The 18,547-nt window shown below is 44.7% G+C and overlaps 1 protein-coding gene across 1 annotated transcript in view; it reads right to left on the bottom strand.

Moving 5' to 3' along the window:
• LOC115123490 (daf-12-interacting protein 1-like) overlaps positions 1 to 18,547 on the bottom strand; it is a 118,999-nt gene that overhangs the window by 20,872 nt on the left and 79,580 nt on the right. The window contains exons 11-13 of the mRNA XM_065015940.1: positions 3,278 to 3,529; positions 3,075 to 3,174; positions 2,952 to 2,977 (exon numbers count right to left, since the gene is read on the bottom strand). Coding sequence (XP_064872012.1) covers positions 2,952 to 2,977; positions 3,075 to 3,174; positions 3,278 to 3,529 — 378 coding nt within the window. The remainder of the gene's footprint in view (positions 1 to 2,951; positions 2,978 to 3,074; positions 3,175 to 3,277; positions 3,530 to 18,547) is intronic.

Below are 18,547 nucleotides of genomic sequence, written 5' to 3' on the forward strand. Positions count from 1 at the left end.
AGACGAGAGGACAGGCAAAGTTCTAGAATAAAGATCAAGTTGTAGTATGAAAGTCAGGTTCTAGAATAAAGATCAAGTTCTAGAATCAACATCCGGTTCTATGAATAAAAATCAAGTTCTAGAATAAAGATAAAGTTGTAGTATGAAGGTCAGGTTCTAGAATAAAGATCAAGTTGTAGAATCAACGTCAGGTTCTAGAATGAAGATCAAGTTGTAGTATGAGAGTCAAGTTCTAGAATAAAAAATCAAGTTCTAGAATCAACGTCAGGTTCTAGAATAAAAAATCAAGTTCTAGAATGCAGGTCAGGTTCTAGAATAAAGATAAAGTTGTAGACTGAAGGTCAGGTTCTAGAATAAAGATCAAGTTGTAGTATGAAGGTCAGGTTCTAGAATAAAGGTCAAGTTGTAGTATGAAGGTCAGGTTCTAGAATGAATATCAAGTTGTAGTATGAAGGTCAGGTTCTAGAATGAAGCTCAAGTTGTAGTATGAAGGTCAGGTTCTAGAATAAAGATCAAGTTGTTGTATGAAGGTCGGGTTCTAGAATAAAGGTCAAGTTGTAGTATGAAGGTCAGGTTCTAGAATGAAGATCAAGTTGTAGTATGAAGGTCAGGTTCTAGAATAAAGATCAAGTTGGTGTATGAAGGTCAGGTTCTAGAATAAAGGTCAAGTTGTAGTATGAAGGTCAGGTTCTAGAACAAAGATCAAGTTGTTGTATGAAGGTCAGGTTCTAGAATAAAGATCAAGTTGTAGTATGAAGGTCAGGTTCTAGAATAAAGATCAAGTTGTAGTATGAAGGTCAGGTTCTAGAATAAAGGTCAAGTTGTAGTATGAAGGTCAGGTTCTATAATACAAATCAAGTTGTAGAATGAAGGTCAGGTTCTAGAATACAAATCAAGTTGTAGAATGAAGGTCAGGTTCTAGAACACAGATCAAGTTGTAGAATGAAGGTCAGGTTCTAGAACACAGATCAAGTTGTTGTATGAAGGTCAGGTTCTAGAATAAAGGTCAAGTTGTAGTATGAATGTCAGGTTATAGAATAAAGGTCAAGTTGTAGTATGAAGGTCAGGTTCTAGAATAAAGGTCAAGTTGTAGAATGAAGTTCAGGTTCTTGAATAAAGGTCAAGTTGTAGAATGAAGGTCAGGTTCTTGAATAAAGGTCAAGTTGTAGAATGAAGATCAGGTTATTGAATAAAGATCAAGTTGTAGTATGAAGGTCAGGTTCTAGAATAAAGATCAAGTTCTAGAATCAACATCCGGTTCTATGAATAAAAATCAAGTTCTATAATGAAGGTCAGGTTCTAGAATAAAGATAAAGTTGTAGTATGAAGGTCAGGTTCTAGAATAAAGATCAAGTTGTAGAATCAACGTCAGGTTCTAGAATGAAGATCAAGTTTAGTATGAGAGTCAAGTTCTAGAATAAAAAATCAAGTTCTAGAATCAACGTCAGGTTCTAGAATAAAAAATCAAGTTCTAGAATGCAGGTCAGGTTCTAGAATAAAGATAAAGTTGTAGACTGAAGGTCAGGTTCTAGAATAAAGATCAAGTTGTAGTATGAAGGTCAGGTTCTAGAATAAAGGTCAAGTTGTAGTATGAAGTTCAGGTTCTAGAATGAATATCAAGTTGTAGTATGAAGGTCAGGTTCTAGAATGAAGCTCAAGTTGTAGTATGAAGGTCAGGTTCTAGAATAAAGATCAAGTTGTTGTATGAAGGTCGGGTTCTAGAATAAAGGTCAAGTTGTAGTATGAAGGTCAGGTTCTAGAATGAAGATCAAGTTGTAGTATGAAGGTCAGGTTCTAGAATAAAGATCAAGTTGGTGTATGAAGGTCAGGTTCTAGAATAAAGGTCAAGTTGTAGTATGAAGGTCAGGTTCTAGAACAAAGATCAAGTTGTTGTATGAAGGTCAGGTTCTAGAATAAAGATCAAGTTGTAGTATGAAGGTCAGGTTCTAGAATAAAGATCAAGTTGTAGTATGAAGGTCAGGTTCTAGAATAAAGGTCAAGTTGTAGTATGAAGGTCAGGTTCTATAATACAAATCAAGTTGTAGAATGAAGGTCAGGTTCTAGAATACAAATCAAGTTGTAGAATGAAGGTCAGGTTCTAGAACACAGATCAAGTTGTAGAATGAAGGTCAGGTTCTAGAACACAGATCAAGTTGTTGTATGAAGGTCAGGTTCTAGAATAAAGGTCAAGTTGTAGTATGAATGTCAGGTTATAGAATAAAGGTCAAGTTGTAGTATGAAGGTCAGGTTCTAGAATAAAGGTCAAGTTGTAGAATGAAGTTCAGGTTCTAGAATAAAGGTCAAGTTGTAGAATGAAGGTCAGGTTCTTGAATAAAGGTCAAGTTGTAGAATGAAGATCAGGTTATTGAATAAAGATCAAGTTGTAGTATGAAGGTCAGGTTCTAGAATAAAGATCAAGTTGTAGTATGAAGGTCAGGTTCTAGAATAAATGTCAAGTTCTAGTATGAAGGTCAGGTTATAGAATAAAGGTCAAGTTGTAGTATGAAGGTCAGGTTATAGAATACAAATCAAGTTGTAGAATGAAGGTCAGGTTCTAGAATAAAGGTCAAGTTGGTGTATGAAGGTCAGGTTCTAGAACACAGATCAAGTTGTAGTATGAAGGTCAGGTTCTAGAACACAGATCAAGTTGTAGTATGAAGGTCAGGTTCTAGAATAAAGTTCAAGTTGTAGTATGAAGGTCAGGTTCTAGAACACAGATCAAGTTGTAGTATGAAGGTCAGGTTCTAGAACACAGATCAAGTTGTTGTATGAAGATCAGGTTCTAGAACAAAGATCAAGTTGTAGAATGAAGGTCAGGTTCTAGAATAAAGATCAAGTTGTAGTATGAAGGTCAGGTTCTAGAACACAGATCAAGTTGTAGTATGAAGGTCAGGTTCTAGAATAAAGTTCAAGTTGTAGAATGAAAATGCTGAGCTATAAATGGTACTCACCGTCCCACTGCTCCCCTCCAGTCCTCCTGTGGAGGGAAACACACACAGTGTGTTAGCTACAGCAGCAGCATTAACGCTAATCTGGTTCACCCAGCAACAGGAATCTGGGTAATATCATCGTACCTGTCACCGAGGATGAGTAGGTGTTCTGGTTGCTAAGCAGTGAAGAGTCAGACACCGCCTCCTCCCCTGATCTCCTTGACAATGCCATGGAGCCGTTCACCTAACAGACAATCAATAAGGAACCAAGAGCATCAGAACCATTTAATCAATCAACCAAATGTCAATCAATCAATAAATGAATGAGAGTGGGTGTGGCTCCCCACCTGTGTGTTGCTGAGCATATCTAACGGACGTGGCTGCAGGTGTGTCTGGGTGAGTTCCGTCACGATGGTCGTCGTGACAACACAGTTCCTCCCTCCAATCAGGGCGCTGACGGCCGACACCTGTGTCTTCTGATTGGCACCAGGTTGTTCGGTTGGCTGGGGGGAGTGAATGGGTGAGGAAGGGGATTGAAGGGGTGAGGAAGGCGGGGAGGACGGGAGAGTCTCTCCATTCAGCCTCACCAAGCCATCTACCTGTAGACAGAGTGATGAGAGGTTACCTCACCAAACCATCTACCTGTAGACAGAGTGATGAGAGGTTACCTCACCAAACCATCTACCTGTAGACAGAGTGATGAGAGGTTACCTCACCAAGCCATCTACCTGTAGACAGAGTGATGAGAGTTTACCTCACCAAGCCATCTACCTGTAGACAGAGTGATGAGAGTTTACCTCACCAAGCCATCTACCTGTAGACAGAGTGATGAGAGTTTACCTCACCAAGCCATCTACCTGTAGACAGAGTGATGAGAGGTTACGTCACCAAACCATCTACCTGTAGACAGAGTGATGAGAGGTTACCTCACCAAGCCATCTACCTGTAGACAGAGTGATGAGAGTTTACCTCACCAAGCCATCTACCTGTAGACAGAGTGATGAGAGTTTACCTCACCAAGCCATCTACCTGTAGACAGAGTGATGAGAGTTTACCTCACCAAGCCATCTACCTGTAGACAGAGTGATGAGAGGTTACCTCACCAAGCCATCTACCTGTAGACAGAGTGATGAGAGGTTACGTCACCAAACCATCTACCTGTAGACAGAGTGATGAGAGGTTACCTCACCAAGCCATCTACCTGTAGACAGAGTGATGAGAGGTTACCTCACCAAGCCATCTACCTGTAGACAGAGGGATGAGAGAGTTTACCTCACCAAGCCATCTACCTGTAGACAGAGTGATGAGAGGTTACCTCACCAAGCCATCTACCTGTAGACAGAGTGATGAGAGAGGTTACCTCACCAAGCCATCTACCTGTAGACAGAGTGATGAGAGGTTACGTCACCAAACCATCTACCTGTAGACAGAGTGATGAGAGGTTACCTCACCAAGCCATCTACCTGTAGACAGAGATATGAGAGGTTACCTCACTAAACCATCTACCTGTAGACAGAGTGATGAGAGAGGTTACCTCACCAAGCCATCTACCTGTAGACAGAGTGATGAGAGGTTACCTCAACAAGCCATCTACCTGTAGACAGAGGGATGAGAGAGTTTACCTCACCAAGCCATCTACCTGTAGACAGAGTGATGAGAGGTTACCTCACCAAGCCATCTACCTGTAGACAGAGTGATGAGAGAGGTTACCTCACCAAGCCATCTACCTGTAGACAGAGTGATGAGAGGTTACCTCACTAAACCATCTACCTGTAGACAGAGTGATGAGAGAGGTTACCTCACCAAACCATCTACCTGTAGACAGAGTGATGAGGTTACCTCACCAAGCAATCTACCTGTAGACAGAGTGATGAGAGGTTACCTCACCAAACCATCTACCTGTAGACAGAGTGATGAGGTTACCTCACCAAACCATCTACCTGTAGACAGAGTGATGAGGTTACCTCACCAAGCCATCTACCTGTAGACAGAGTGATGAGAGAGGTTACCTCACCAAGCCATCTACCTGTAGACAGAGTGATGAGGTTACCTCACCAAGCCATCTACCTGTAGACAGAGTGATGAGAGGTTACCTCACCAAACCATCTACCTGTAGACAGAGTGATGAGAGAGGTTACCTCACCAAACCATCTACCTGTAGACAGAGTGATGAGAGAGGTTACCTCACCAAGCCATCTACCTGTAGACAGAGTGATGAGGTTACCTCACCAAACCATCTACCTGTAGACAGAGTGATGAGAGTTTACCTCACCAAACCATCTACCTGTAGACAGAGTGATGAGAGAGGTTACCTCACCAAACCATCTACCTGTAGACAGAGTAATGAGAGGTTACCTCACCAAACCATCTACCTGTAGACAGAGTGATGAGAGGTTACCTCACCAAGCCATCTACCTGTAGACAGAGTGATGAGAGAGGTTACCTCACCAAGCCATCTACCTGTAGACAGAGTGAAGAGAGGTTACCTCACCAAACCATCTACCTGTAGACAGAGTGATGAGAGAGGTTACCTCACCAAACCATCTACCTGTAGACAGAGTGATGAGAGAGGTTACCTCACCAATCCATCTACCTGTAGACAGAGTGAAGAGAGGTTACCTCACCAAGCCATCTACCTGTAGACAGAGTGATGAGAGGTTACCTCACCAAGCCATCTACCTGTAGACAGAGTGATGAGAGGTTACCTCACCAAACCATCTACCTGTAGACAGAGTGATGAGAGAGGTTACCTCACCAAACCATCTACCTGTAGACAGAGTAATGAGAGGTTACCTCACCAAACCATCTACCTGTAGACAGAGTGATGAGAGGTTACCTCACCAAGCCATCTACCTGTAGACAGAGTGATGAGAGAGGTTACCTCACCAAGCCATCTACCTGTAGACAGAGTGAAGAGAGGTTACCTCACCAAACCATCTACCTGTAGACAGAGTGATGAGAGAGGTTACCTCACCAAACCATCTACCTGTAGACAGAGTGATGAGAGAGGTTACCTCACCAATCCATCTACCTGTAGACAGAGTGAAGAGAGGTTACCTCACCAAGCCATCTACCTGTAGACAGAGTGATGAGAGGTTACCTCACCAAGCCATCTACCTGTAGACAGAGTGATGAGAGGTTACCTCACCAAACCATCTACCTGTAGACAGAGTGATGAGAGAGGTTACCTCACCAAACCATCTACCTGTAGACAGAGTAATGAGAGGTTACCTCACCAAACCATCTACCTGTAGACAGAGTGATGAGAGGTTACCTCACCAAGCCATCTACCTGTAGACAGAGTGATGAGAGAGGTTACCTCACCAAGCCATCTACCTGTAGACAGAGTGAAGAGAGGTTACCTATCATTAGATTTGGGGTATTATTAGATTTGGGGTGGTGTGGGGTATCATTAGATTTGGGGTGGGGTATCATTAGATTTGGGGTGGTGTGGGGTATCATTAGATTTGGGGTGGTGTGAGGTATCATTAGATTTGGGGTGGTGTGGGTTGTCATTAGATTTGGGGTATCATTAGATTTGGGGTGGTGTGGGGTATCATAAGATTTGGGGTGGTGTGGGGTATCATTAGATTTGGGGTGGTGTGGGGTATCATTAGATTTGGGGTGATTCGGGGTATCATTAGATTTGGGGTGGGGTATCATTAGATTTGGGGTGGTGTGGGGTATCATTAGATTTGGGGTGGTGTGGGGTATCATTAGATTTGGGGTGGTGTGAGGTATCATAAGATTTGGGGTATCATTAGATTTGGGGTGGTGTGAGGTATCATTAGATTTGGGGTGGTGTGAGGTATCATTAGATTTGGGGTATTATTAGATTTGGGGTGGTGTGGGGTGTCATTAGATTTGGGGTGGTGTGAGGTATCATTAGATTTGGGGTGGTGTGAGGTATCATTAGATTTGGGGAGGTGTGAGGTATCATTAGATTTGGGATATTATTAGATTTGGGGTGGTGTGGGGTGTCATTAGATTTGGGGTGGTGTGAGGTATCATTAGATTTGGGGTGGTGTGAGGTATCATTAGATTTGGGGTGGTGTGAGGTATCATTAGATTTGGGGTATTATTAGATTTGGGGTGGTGTGGGGTGTCATTAGATTTGGGGTGGTGTGAGGTATCATTAGATTTGGGGTGGTGTGAGGTATCATTAGATTTGGGGTATTATTAGATTTGGGGTGGTGTGGGGTATCATTAGATTTGGGGTGGTGTGAGGTATCATTAGATTTGGGGTGGTGTGAGGTATCATTAGATTTGGGGTGGTGTGGGGTATCATTAGATTTGGGGTGGTGTGGGGTATCTTTAGATTTGGGGTATTAGATTTGGGGGGTGTCATTAGATTTGGGGTGGTGTGGGGTGTCATTAGATTTGGGGTGGTGTGAGGTATCATTAGATTTGGGGTGGTGTGGGGTATCATTAGATTTGGGGTGGTGTGAGGTATCATTATATTTGGGGTGGGGTATCATTAGATTTGGGGTGGTGTGGGGTATCATTAGATTTGGGGTGGTGTGGGGTATCAATAGATCTGGGTTGGTGTGAGGTATCATTAGATTTGGGGTATTATTAGATTTGGGGTGGTGTGGGGTGTCATTAGATTTGGGGTGGTGTGAGGTATCATTAGATTTGGGGTGGTGTGGGGAATCATTAGATTTGGGGTGGTGTGAGGTATCATTAGATTTGGGGTGGGGTATCATTAGATTTGGGGTGGTGTGGGGTATCATTAGATTTGGGGTGGTGTGGGGTATCATTAGATTTGGGGTGGTGTGTGGTGTCATTAGATTTGGGGTGGTGTGAGGTATCATTAGATTTGGGGTGGTGTGGGGTATCATTAGATTTGGGGTGGTGTGGGGTATCATTAGATTTGGGGTGGTGTGGGGTATCATTAGATTTGGGGTGGTGTGAGGTATCATTAGATTTGGGGTGGTGTGGGGTATCATTAGATTTGGGGTGGTGTGGGGTATCATTAGATTTGGGGTGGTGTGGGGTATAATTAGATTTGGGGTGGTGTGAGGTATCATTAGATTTGGGGTGGTGTGGGGTATCATTAGATTTGGGGTGGTGTGGGGTATCATTAGATTTGGGGTGGTGTGAGGTATCATTAGATTTGGGGTGGTTTGGGGTGTCATTAGATTTGGGGTGGTGTGGGGTATCATTAGATTTGGGGTATTATTAGATTTGGGGTGGTGTGGGGTATCATTAGATTTGGGGTGGGGTATCATTAGATTTGGGGTGGTGTGGGGTATCATTAGATTTGGGGTGGTGTGAGGTATCATTAGATTTGGGGTGGTGTGGGTTGTCATTAGATTTGGGGTATCATAAGATTTGGGGTGGTGTGGGGTATCATTAGATTTGGGGTGGTGTGGGGTATCATTAGATTTGGGGTGATTCGGGGTATCATTAGATTTGGGGTGGGGTATCATTAGATTTGGGGTGGTGTGGGGTATCATTAGATTTGGGGTGGTGTGGGGTATCATTAGATTTGGGGTGGTGTGAGGTATCATAAGATTTGGGGTATCATTAGATTTGGGGTGGTGTGAGGTATCATTAGATTTGGGGTGGTGTGGGGTATCATTAGATTTGGGGTATCATTAGATTTGGGGTGGTGTGAGGTATCATTAGATCTGGTGTGGTGTGGGGTATCATTAGATTTGGGGTGGTGTGGGGTATCATTAGATTTGGGGTGGTGTGGGGTATCATTAGATTTGGGGTGGTGTGGGGTATCATTAGATTTGGGGTGGTGTGGGGTATCATTAGATTTGGGGTGGTGTGGGGTATCATGAGATTTGGGGTGGTGTGGGGTATCATTAGATTTGGGGTGGGGTGGGGTATCATTAGATTTGGGGTGGTGTGGGGTATCATTAGATTTGGGGTATCATTAGATTTGGGGTGGTGTGGGGTATCATTAGATTTGGGGTGGTGTGGGGAATCATTAGATTTGGGGTGGTGTGGGGTATCATTAGATTTGGGGTGGTGTGAGGTATCATTAGATTTGGGGTGGTGTGAGGTATCATTAGATTTGGGGTGGTGTGGGGTATCATTAGATTTGGGGTGGTGTGGGGTATCATTAGATTTGGGGTGGTGTGAGGTATCATTAGATTTGGGGTGGTGTGGGGTATCATTAGATTTGGGGTGGTGTGGGGTATCATTAGATTTGGGGTGGTGTGGGGTATCATTAGATTTGGGGTGGTGTGGGGTATCATTAGATTTGGGGTGGTGTGATTTGGGGTGGTGGATTTGGGGTGGTTTGGGGTATCATTAGATTTGGGGTGGTGTGAGGTATCATTAGATTTGGGGTGGTGTGAGGTATCATTAGATTTGGGGTGGGGTATCATTAGATTTGGGGTGGTGTGAGGTATCATTAGATTTGGGGTGGTGTGGGGTATCATTAGATTTGGGGTGGTGTGGGGTATCATTAGATTTGGGGTGGGTGGTATCATTAGATTTGGGGTGGTGTGGGGTATCATTAGATTTGGGGTGGTGTGGGGTATCATTAGATTTGGGGTATCATTAGATTTGGGGTGGTGTGGGGTATCATTAGATTTGGGGTGGTGTGGGGTATCATTAGATTTGGGGTGGTGTGGGGTATCATGAGATTTGGGGTGGTGTGGGGTATCATTAGATTTGGGGTGGGGTGGGGTATTATTAGATCTGGGGTGGTGTGGGGTATCATTAGATTTGGGGTATCATTAGATTTGGGGTGGTGTGGGGTATCATTAGATTTGGGGTGGTGTGGGGTATCATTAGATTTGGGGTGGTGTGGGGTATCATTAGATTTGGGGTGGTGTAGATTTGGGGTGGTGGTATCATTAGATTTGGGGTGGTGTGAGGTATCATTAGATTTGGGGTGGTGTGGGGTATCATTAGATTTGGGGTGGTGTGGGGTATCATTAGATTTGGGGTGGTGTGGGGTATCATTAGATTTGGGGTGGTGTGGGGTATCATTAGATTTGGGGTGGTGTGGGGTATCATTAGATTTGGGGTGGTGTGGGGTATCATTAGATTTGGGGTGGTGTGGGGTATCATTAGATTTGGGGGATTTGGTGTGGGGTATCATTAGATTTGGGGTGGTGTGGGGTATCATTAGATTTGGGGTGGTGTGGGGTATCATTAGATTTGGGGTGGTGTGGGTATCATTAGATTTGGGTGGTGTGGGGTATCATTAGATTTGGGGTGGTGGTATCATTAGATTTGGGGTGGTGTGGGTATCATTAGATTTGGGGTGGTGGGGTATCATTAGATTTGGGTGGTGGTGTGGGGTATCATTAGATTTGGGGTGGTGTGAGGTATCATTAGATTTGGGGTGGTGTGGGGTATCATTAGAGATCATTAGATTTGGGGTGGTGTGGGGTATCATTAGATTTGGGGTGGGTGAGGTATCATTAGATTTGGGGGTGGGTATCATTAGATTTGGGGTGGTGTGAGGTATCATTAGATTTGGGGTGGTGTGGGGTATCATTAGATTTGGGGTGGTGGGGTATCATTAGATTTGGGGTGGTGTGGGTATCATTAGATTTGGGGTGGGTGGTATCATTAGAGGTATCATTAGATTTGGGGTGGTGTGGGGTATCATTAGATTTGGGGTGGTGTGAGGTATCATTAGATTTGGGGTGGTGTGAGGTATCATTAGATTTGGGGTGGTGTGAGGTATCATTAGATTTGGGGTGGTGTGGGGTATCATTAGATTTGGGGTGGTGTGAGGTATCATTAGATTTGGGGTGGTGTGGGGTATCATTAGATTTGGGGTGGTGTGGGGTATCATTAGATTTGGGGTGATTTGGGGGGTATCATTAGATTTGGGGTGGTGTGGGGTATCATTAGATTTGGGGTGGTGTGGGGTATCATTAGATTTGGGGTGGTTGGGGTATCATTAGATTTGGGGTGGTGTGGGGTATCATTAGATTTGGGGTATCATTAGATTTGGGGTGGTGTAGGGGTATCATTAGATTTGGGGTGGTGTGGGGTATCATTAGATTTGGGGTGGTGTGGGGTATCATTAGATTTGGGGTGGTGTGGGGTATCATTAGATTTGGGGTGGGTGGGGTGGGGTATATCATTAGATTTGGGGTGGTGTGGGGTATCATTAGATTTGGGGTGGTGTGGGGTATCATTAGATTTGGGGTGGTGTGGGGTATCATTAGATTTGGGGTGGTGTGGGGTATCATTAGATTTGGGGTGGTGTGGGGTGGTGTGGTATCATTAGATTTGGGGTGGTGTGGGGTGTCATTAGATTTGGGGTGGATTTGTGGGGTATCATTAGATTTGGGGTATTCATTAGATTTGGGGTATTATTAGATTTGGGGTGGTGTGGGGTATCATTAGATTTGGGGTGGTGTTTGGGTATCATTAGATTTGGGGTGGTGATTTGGGGTATCATTAGATTTGGGGTGGTGTGGGGTATCATTAGATTTGGGGTGGTGTGGGTATCATTAGATTTGGGGTGGTGTGAGGTATCATTAGATTTGGGGTGGTGTGAGGTATCATTAGATTTGGGGTCATTAGATTTGGGGTATCATTAGATTTGGGGTATCATTAGATTTGGGGTGGTGTGAGGTATCATTAGATTTGGGGTGGTGTGAGGTATCATTAGAGATTTGGGGTGGTGTGGGGTGTCATTAGATTTGGGGTGGTGTGAGGTATCATTAGATTTGGGGTGGTGTGAGGTATCATTAGATTTGGGGTGGTGTGGGGTATCATTAGATTTGGGGTGGTGTGAGGTATCATTAGATTTGGGGTGGTGTGGGGTATCATTAGATTTGGGGTGGTGTGAGGTATCATTAGATTTGGGGTGGTGTGAGGTATCATTAGATTTGGGGTGGTGTGGGGTATCAATAGATCTGGGTTGGTGTGAGGTATCATTAGATTTGGGGTATTATTAGATTTGGGGTGGTGTGGGGTGTCATTAGATTTGGGGTGGTGTGAGGTATCATTAGATTTGGGGTGGTGTGGGGTATCATTAGATTTGGGGTGGTGTGAGGTATCATTAGATTTGGGGTGGGGTATCATTAGATTTGGGGTGGTGTGAGGTATCATTAGATTTGGGGTGGGGTATCATTAGATTTGGGGTGGTGTGGGGTATCATTAGATTTGGGGTGGTCTGGGGTATCATTAGATTGGGTTGGTGTGGGTATCATTAGATTTGGGGTGGTGTGAGGTATCATTAGATTTGGGGTGGTATCATTAGATTTGGGGTGGTGTGGGGTATCATTAGATTTGGGGTGGTGTGGGGTATCATTAGATTTGGGGGGTGGGGGTATCATTAGATTTGGGGTGGTGTGGGTATCATTAGATTTGGGGTGGTGTGGGGTATCATTAGATTTGGGGTTTGGGGTATCATTAGATTTGGGGTGGTGTGGGTATCATTAGATTTTGGGGTGGTGTGGGGTATCATTAGATTTGGGGTGGTGTGTGGTATCATTAGATTTGGGGTGGTGTGGGGTATCATTAGATTTGGGGTGGTGTGGGGTATCATTAGATTTGTGGGGTATCATTAGATTTGGGGTGTGGGGTATCATTAGATTTGGGGTGGGGTGGGTATCATTAGATTTGGGGTGGGGTATCATTAGATTTGGGGTGGTGTGGGGTATCATTAGATTTGGGGTGGTGTGGGGTATCATTAGATTTGGGGTGGTGTGGGGTATCATTAGATTTGGGGTGGGTGGTATCATTAGATTTGGGGTGGTGTGGGGTATCATTAGATTTGGGGTGGTGTGGGGTATCATTAGATTTGGGGTGGTGTGGGGTATCATTAGATTTGGGGTGGTGTGAGGTATCATTAGATTTTGGGGTATCATTAGATTTGGGGTGGTGTGGGGTATCATTAGATTTGGGGGGTAGATTTGGGGTGGTGTGGGGTATCATTAGATTTGGGGTGGTGTGAGGTATCATTAGATTTGGGGTGGTGTGGGTATCATTAAGATTTGGGGTATCATTAGATTTGGGGTGGTGTGGGTATCATTAGATTTGGGGTGGTGTGGGTGTCATTAGATTTGGGGTATCATTAGATTTGGGGTGGTGTGGGGTATCATTAGATTTGGGGTGGTGTGGGGTATCATTAGATTTGGGGTGGTGTGGGTATCATTAGATTTGGGGGGGTGGTATCATTAGATTTGGGGTATCATTAGATTTGGGGTGGTGTGGGGTATCATTAGATTTGGGGTGGTGTGGGGTATCATTAGATTTGGGGTGGTGTGAGGTATCATTAGATTTGGGGTGGTGTGGGGTATCATTAGATTTGGGGTGGTGTGGGGTATCATTAGATTTGGGGTGGTGTGGGGTATCATTAGATTTGGGGTGGTGTGGGTATCATTAGATTTGGGGTGGTGGTGTGGGGTATCATTAGATTTGGGGTGGTGTGGGGTATCATTAGATTTGGGGTGGTGTGGGGTATCATTAGATTTGGGGTGGTGGGGTATCATTAGATTTGGGGTGGTGTGGGGTATCATTAGATTTGGGGTGGGTGGGGTATCATTAGATTTGGGGTTGGGGTATCATTAGATTTGGGGTGGTGTGGGGTATCATTAGATTTGGGGTGGTGTGGGGTATCATTAGATTTGGGGTGGTGTGAGGTATCATTAGATTTGGGGTGGTGTGGGGTATCATTAGATTTGGGGTGGTGTGGGGTATCATTAGATTTGGGGTGGTGTGAGGTATCATTAGATTTGGGGTGGTGTGGGGTATCATTAGATTTGGGGTGGTGTGAGGTATCATTAGATTTGTGGTTTGGGTATCATTAGATTTGGGGTGGTGTGGGGTTTCATTAGATTTGGGGTATCATTAGATTTGGGGTGGTGTGGGGGTCATTAGATTGGGGTGTGGTGAGGTATCATTAGATTTGGTGTGGGGTATCATTAGATTTGGGGTGGTGTGGGGTATCATTAGATTTGGGGTGGTGTGGGGTATCATTAGATTTGGGGTGGTGTGGGGTATCATTAGATTTGGGGTGGTGTGGGGTATCATTAGATTTGGGGTGGTGTGGGGTATCATTAGATTTGGGTATCATTAGATTTGGTGGTGTGGGGTATCATTAGATTTGGGGTGGTGTGGGGTATCATTAGATTTGGGGTGGGTGGGGTATCATTAGATTTGGGGTGGTGTGGGGTATCATTAGATTTGGGGGGTATCATTAGATTTGTGGTGTGGGGTATCATTAGATCTGGGGTGGTGGGGTATCATTAGATTTGGGGTGGTGTGAGGTATCATTAGATTTGGGGTGGTGTGGGGTATCATTAGATTTGGGGTGGTGTGGGGTATCATTAGATTTGGGGTGGTGTGAGGTATCATTAGATTTGGGGTGGTTTGGGGTATCATTAGATTTGGGGTGGTGTGGGGTATCATTAGATTTGGGGTATTATTAGATTTGGGGTGGTGTGGGGTATCATTAGATTTGGGGTGGGGTATCATTAGATTTGGGGTGGTGTGGGGTATCATTAGATTTGGGGTGGTGTGGGGTATCATTAGATTTGGGGTGGTGTGAGGTATCATTAGATTTGGGGTGGTGTGAGGTATCATTAGATTTGGGGAGGTGTGAGGTATCATTAGATTTGGGGTATTATTAGATTTGGGGTGGTGTGGGGTGTCATTAGATTTGGGGTGGTGTGAGGTATCATTAGATTTGGGGTGGTGTGAGGTATCATTAGATTTGGGGTATTATTAGATTTGGGGTGGTGTGGGGTGTCATTAGATTTGGGGTGGTGTGAGGTATCATTAGATTTGGGGTGGTGTGAGGTGTCATTAGATTTGGGGTGGTGTGGGGTATCAATAGATCTGGGTTGGTGTGAGGTATCATTAGATTTGGGGTGGTGTGGGGTATCATTAGATTTGGGGTGGTGTGAGGTATCATTAGATTTGGGGTGGTGTGAGGTATCATTAGATTTGGGGTGGTGTGGGGTATCAATAGATCTGGGTTGGTGTGGTATCATTAGATTTGGGGGGGTATCATTAGATTTGGGGTGGTGTGGGGTATCATTAGATTTGGGGTGGTGTGAGGTATCATTAGATTTGGGGTGGTGTGGGGTATCATTAGATTTGGGGTGGTGTGAGGTATCATTAGATTTGGGGTGGGGTATCATTAGATTTGGGGTGGTGTGAGGTATCATTAGATTTGGGGTGGTGTGGGGTATCATTAGATTTGGGGTGGTGTGGGGTATCATTAGATTTGGGGTGGTGTGGGGTATCATTAGATTTGGGGTGGTGTGAGGTATCATTAGATTTGGGGTATTATTAGATTTGGGGTGGGTGGGGTATCATTAGATTTGGGGTGGTGTGAGGTATCATTAGATTTGGGGTGGTGTGGGGTATCATTAGATTTGGGGTGGTGTGAGGTATCATTAGATTTGGGGTGGGGTATCATTAGATTTGGGGTGGTGTGGGGTATCATTAGATTTGGGGTGGTGTGGGGTATCATTAGATTTGGGGGGTGTGTGGTGTCATTAGATTTGGGGTGGTGTGAGGTATCATTAGATTTGGGGTGTGGGGTATCATTAGATTTGGGGTGGTGTGGGGTATCATTAGATTTGGGGTGGTGTGGGGTATCATTAGATTTGGGTGGTGTGAGGTATCATTAGATTTGGGTATTCATTAGATTTGGGGTGGTGTGGGGTGTCATTAGATTTGGGGTGGTGTGAGGTATCATTAGATTTGGGGTGGTGTGGGGTATCATTAGATTTGGGGTGGTGTGGGGTATCATTAGATTTGGGGTGGTGTGGGGTATCATTAGATTTGGGGTGGTGTGAGGTATCATTAGATTTGGGGTGGTGTGGGGTATCATTAGATTTGGGGTGGGGTATCATTAGATTTGGGGTGGTGTGGGGTATCATTAGATTTGGGGTGGTGTGGGGTATCAATAGATCTGGGTTGGTGTGAGGTATCATTAGATTTGGGGTATTATTAGATTTGGGGTGGTGTGGGGTATCATTAGATTTGGGGTGGGGTATCATTAGATTTGGGGTGGTGTGAGGTATCATTAGATTTGGGGTGGTGTGGGGTATCATTAGATTTGGGGTGGTGTGGGGTATCATTAGATTTGGGGTGGTGTGGGGTATCATTAGATTTGGGGTGGTGTGAGGTATCATTAGATTTGGGGGGGTGGTCATTAGATTTGGGGTATTATTAGATTTGGGGTGGTGTGGGGTGTCATTAGATTTGGGGTGGTGTGAGGTATCATTAGATTTGGGGTGGTGTGAGGTATCATTAGATTTGGGGTGGTGTGAGGTATCATTAGATTTGGGGTGGTGTGAGGTATCATTAGATTTGGGGTGGTGTGGGGTGTCATTAGATTTGGGGTGGTGTGAGGTATCATTAGATTTGGGGTGGTGTGAGGTATCATTAGATTTGGGGTGGTGTGGGGTATTAGATCTGGGTGGTGTGAGGTATCATTAGATTTGGGGGTGTGGGGTATCATTAGATTTGGGGTGGTGTAGAGGTATCATTAGATTTGGGGTGGTGTGAGGTATCATTAGATTTGGGGTGGTGTGGGGTATCAATAGATCTGGGTTGGTGTGAGGTATCATTAGATTTGGGGTATTATTAGATTTGGGGTGGTGTGGGGTGTCATTAGATTTGGGGTGGTGTGAGGTATCATTAGATTTGGGGTGGTGTGGGGTATCATTAGATTTGGGGTGGTGTGGGGTATCATTAGATTTGGGGTGGTGGGGTATCATTAGATTTGGGGGGGGGTATCATTAGTGGGGTATCATTAGATTTGGGGTGGTGTGGGGTATCATTAGATTTGGGGTGGTGTGGGGTATCATTAGATTTTTGGTGTGAGGTATCATTAGATTTGGGGGGTATATCATTAGATTTGGGGTGGTGTGGGGTGTCATTAGATTTGGGGTGGTGTGGGTATCATTAGATTTGGGGTGGTTGGGGTATCATTAGATTTGGGGTGGTGTGGGTATCATTAGATTTGGGGTGGTGGAGGTATCATTAGATTTGGGGTGGTGTGGGGTATCATTAGATTTGGGTATCATTAGATTTGGGGTGTGGGGTATCATTAGATTTGGGGTGGTGTGGGGTATCATTAGATGGTGTGTGGTGTCATTAGATTTGGGGTGGTGTGAGGTATCATTAGATTTGGGGTGGGGTATCATTAGATTTGGGGTGGTGTGGGGTATCATTAGATTTGGGGTGGTGTGGGGTATCAATAGATCTGGGTTGGTGTGAGGTATCATTAGATTTGGGGTATTATTAGATTTGGGGTGGTGTGGGGTATCATTAGATTTGGGGTGGTGTGAGGTATCATTAGATTTGGGGTGGTGTGGGGTATCATTAGATTTGGGGTGGTGTGGGGTATCATTAGATTTGGGGTGGTGTGGGGTATCATTAGATTTGGGGTGGTGTGAGGTATCATTAGATTTGGGGTGGTGTGGGGTATCATTAGATTTGGGGTGGTGGGGTATCATTAGATTTTGGGGTATCATTAGATTTGGGGTGGTGGGGTATCATTAGATTTGGGGTGGTGTGGGGTATCATTAGATTTGGGTTGGTTGAGGTATCATTAGATTTGGGTATTATTAGATTTGGGGTGGTGTGGGGTATCATTAGATTTGGGGTGGGTGGGGTATCATTAGATTTGGGGTGGTGTGGGGTATCATTAGATTTGGGGTGGTGTGGGGTATCATTAGATTTGGGGTGGTGTGGGGTATCATTAGATTTGGGGGGTGTGTGGGGTATCATTAGATTTGGGGTGGTGTGGGTATCATTAGATTTGGGGTGGTGTGGGGTATCATTAGATTTGGGGTGGTGTGGGGTATCATTAGATTTGGGGTGGTGTGGGGTATCATTAGATTTGGGGTGGTGTGGGGTATCATTAGATTTGGGGTGGTGTGGGGTATCATTAGATTTGGGGTGGTGTGGGGTATCATTAGATTTGGGGTGGTGTGGGGTATCATTAGATTTGGGGTGGTGTGGGGTATCATTAGTTTGGGGTATCATTAGATTTGGGGTGGTGTGGGTATCATTAGATTTGGGGTGGTGTGGGGTATCATTAGATTTGGGGTGGTGTGGGGTATCATTAGATTTGGGGTGGTGTGGGGTATCATTAGATTTGGGGTGGTGTGGGGTATCATTAGATTTGGGGTGGTGTGGGGTATCATTAGATTTGGGGTGGTGTGGGGTATCATTAGATTTGTATCATTAGATTTGGGGTGGTGTGGGGTATCATTAGATTTGGGGTGGTGTGGGGTATCATTAGATTTGTGGGGGGTGGGTATCATTAGATTTGGGGTGGTGTGGGGTATCATTAGATTTGGGGTGGGTGGGGTATCATTAGATTTGGGGTGGTGTGGGTATCATTAGATTTGGGGTGGTGTGGGTATCATTAGATTTGGGGTGGTGTGGGGTATCATTAGATTTGGGGTGGGGGTATCATTAGATTTGGGGTGGTGTGGGTATCATTAGATTTGGGGTGGTTTGGGGTATCATTAGATTTGGGGTGGTGTGGGGTATCATTAGATTTGGGGTATCATTAGATTTGGGGTGGTGTGGGGTATCATTAGATTTGGGGTGGGGTATCATTAGATTTGGGGTGGTGTGGGGTATCATTAGATTTGGGGTGGTGTGGGGTATCATTAGATTTGGGGTGGTGTGGGGTATCATTAGATTTGGGG

The sequence above is a fragment of the Oncorhynchus nerka genome, unplaced genomic scaffold, assembly GCF_034236695.1.
Source record: "Oncorhynchus nerka isolate Pitt River unplaced genomic scaffold, Oner_Uvic_2.0 unplaced_scaffold_1203, whole genome shotgun sequence".
Lineage (NCBI taxonomy): Eukaryota > Metazoa > Chordata > Actinopteri > Salmoniformes > Salmonidae > Oncorhynchus > Oncorhynchus nerka.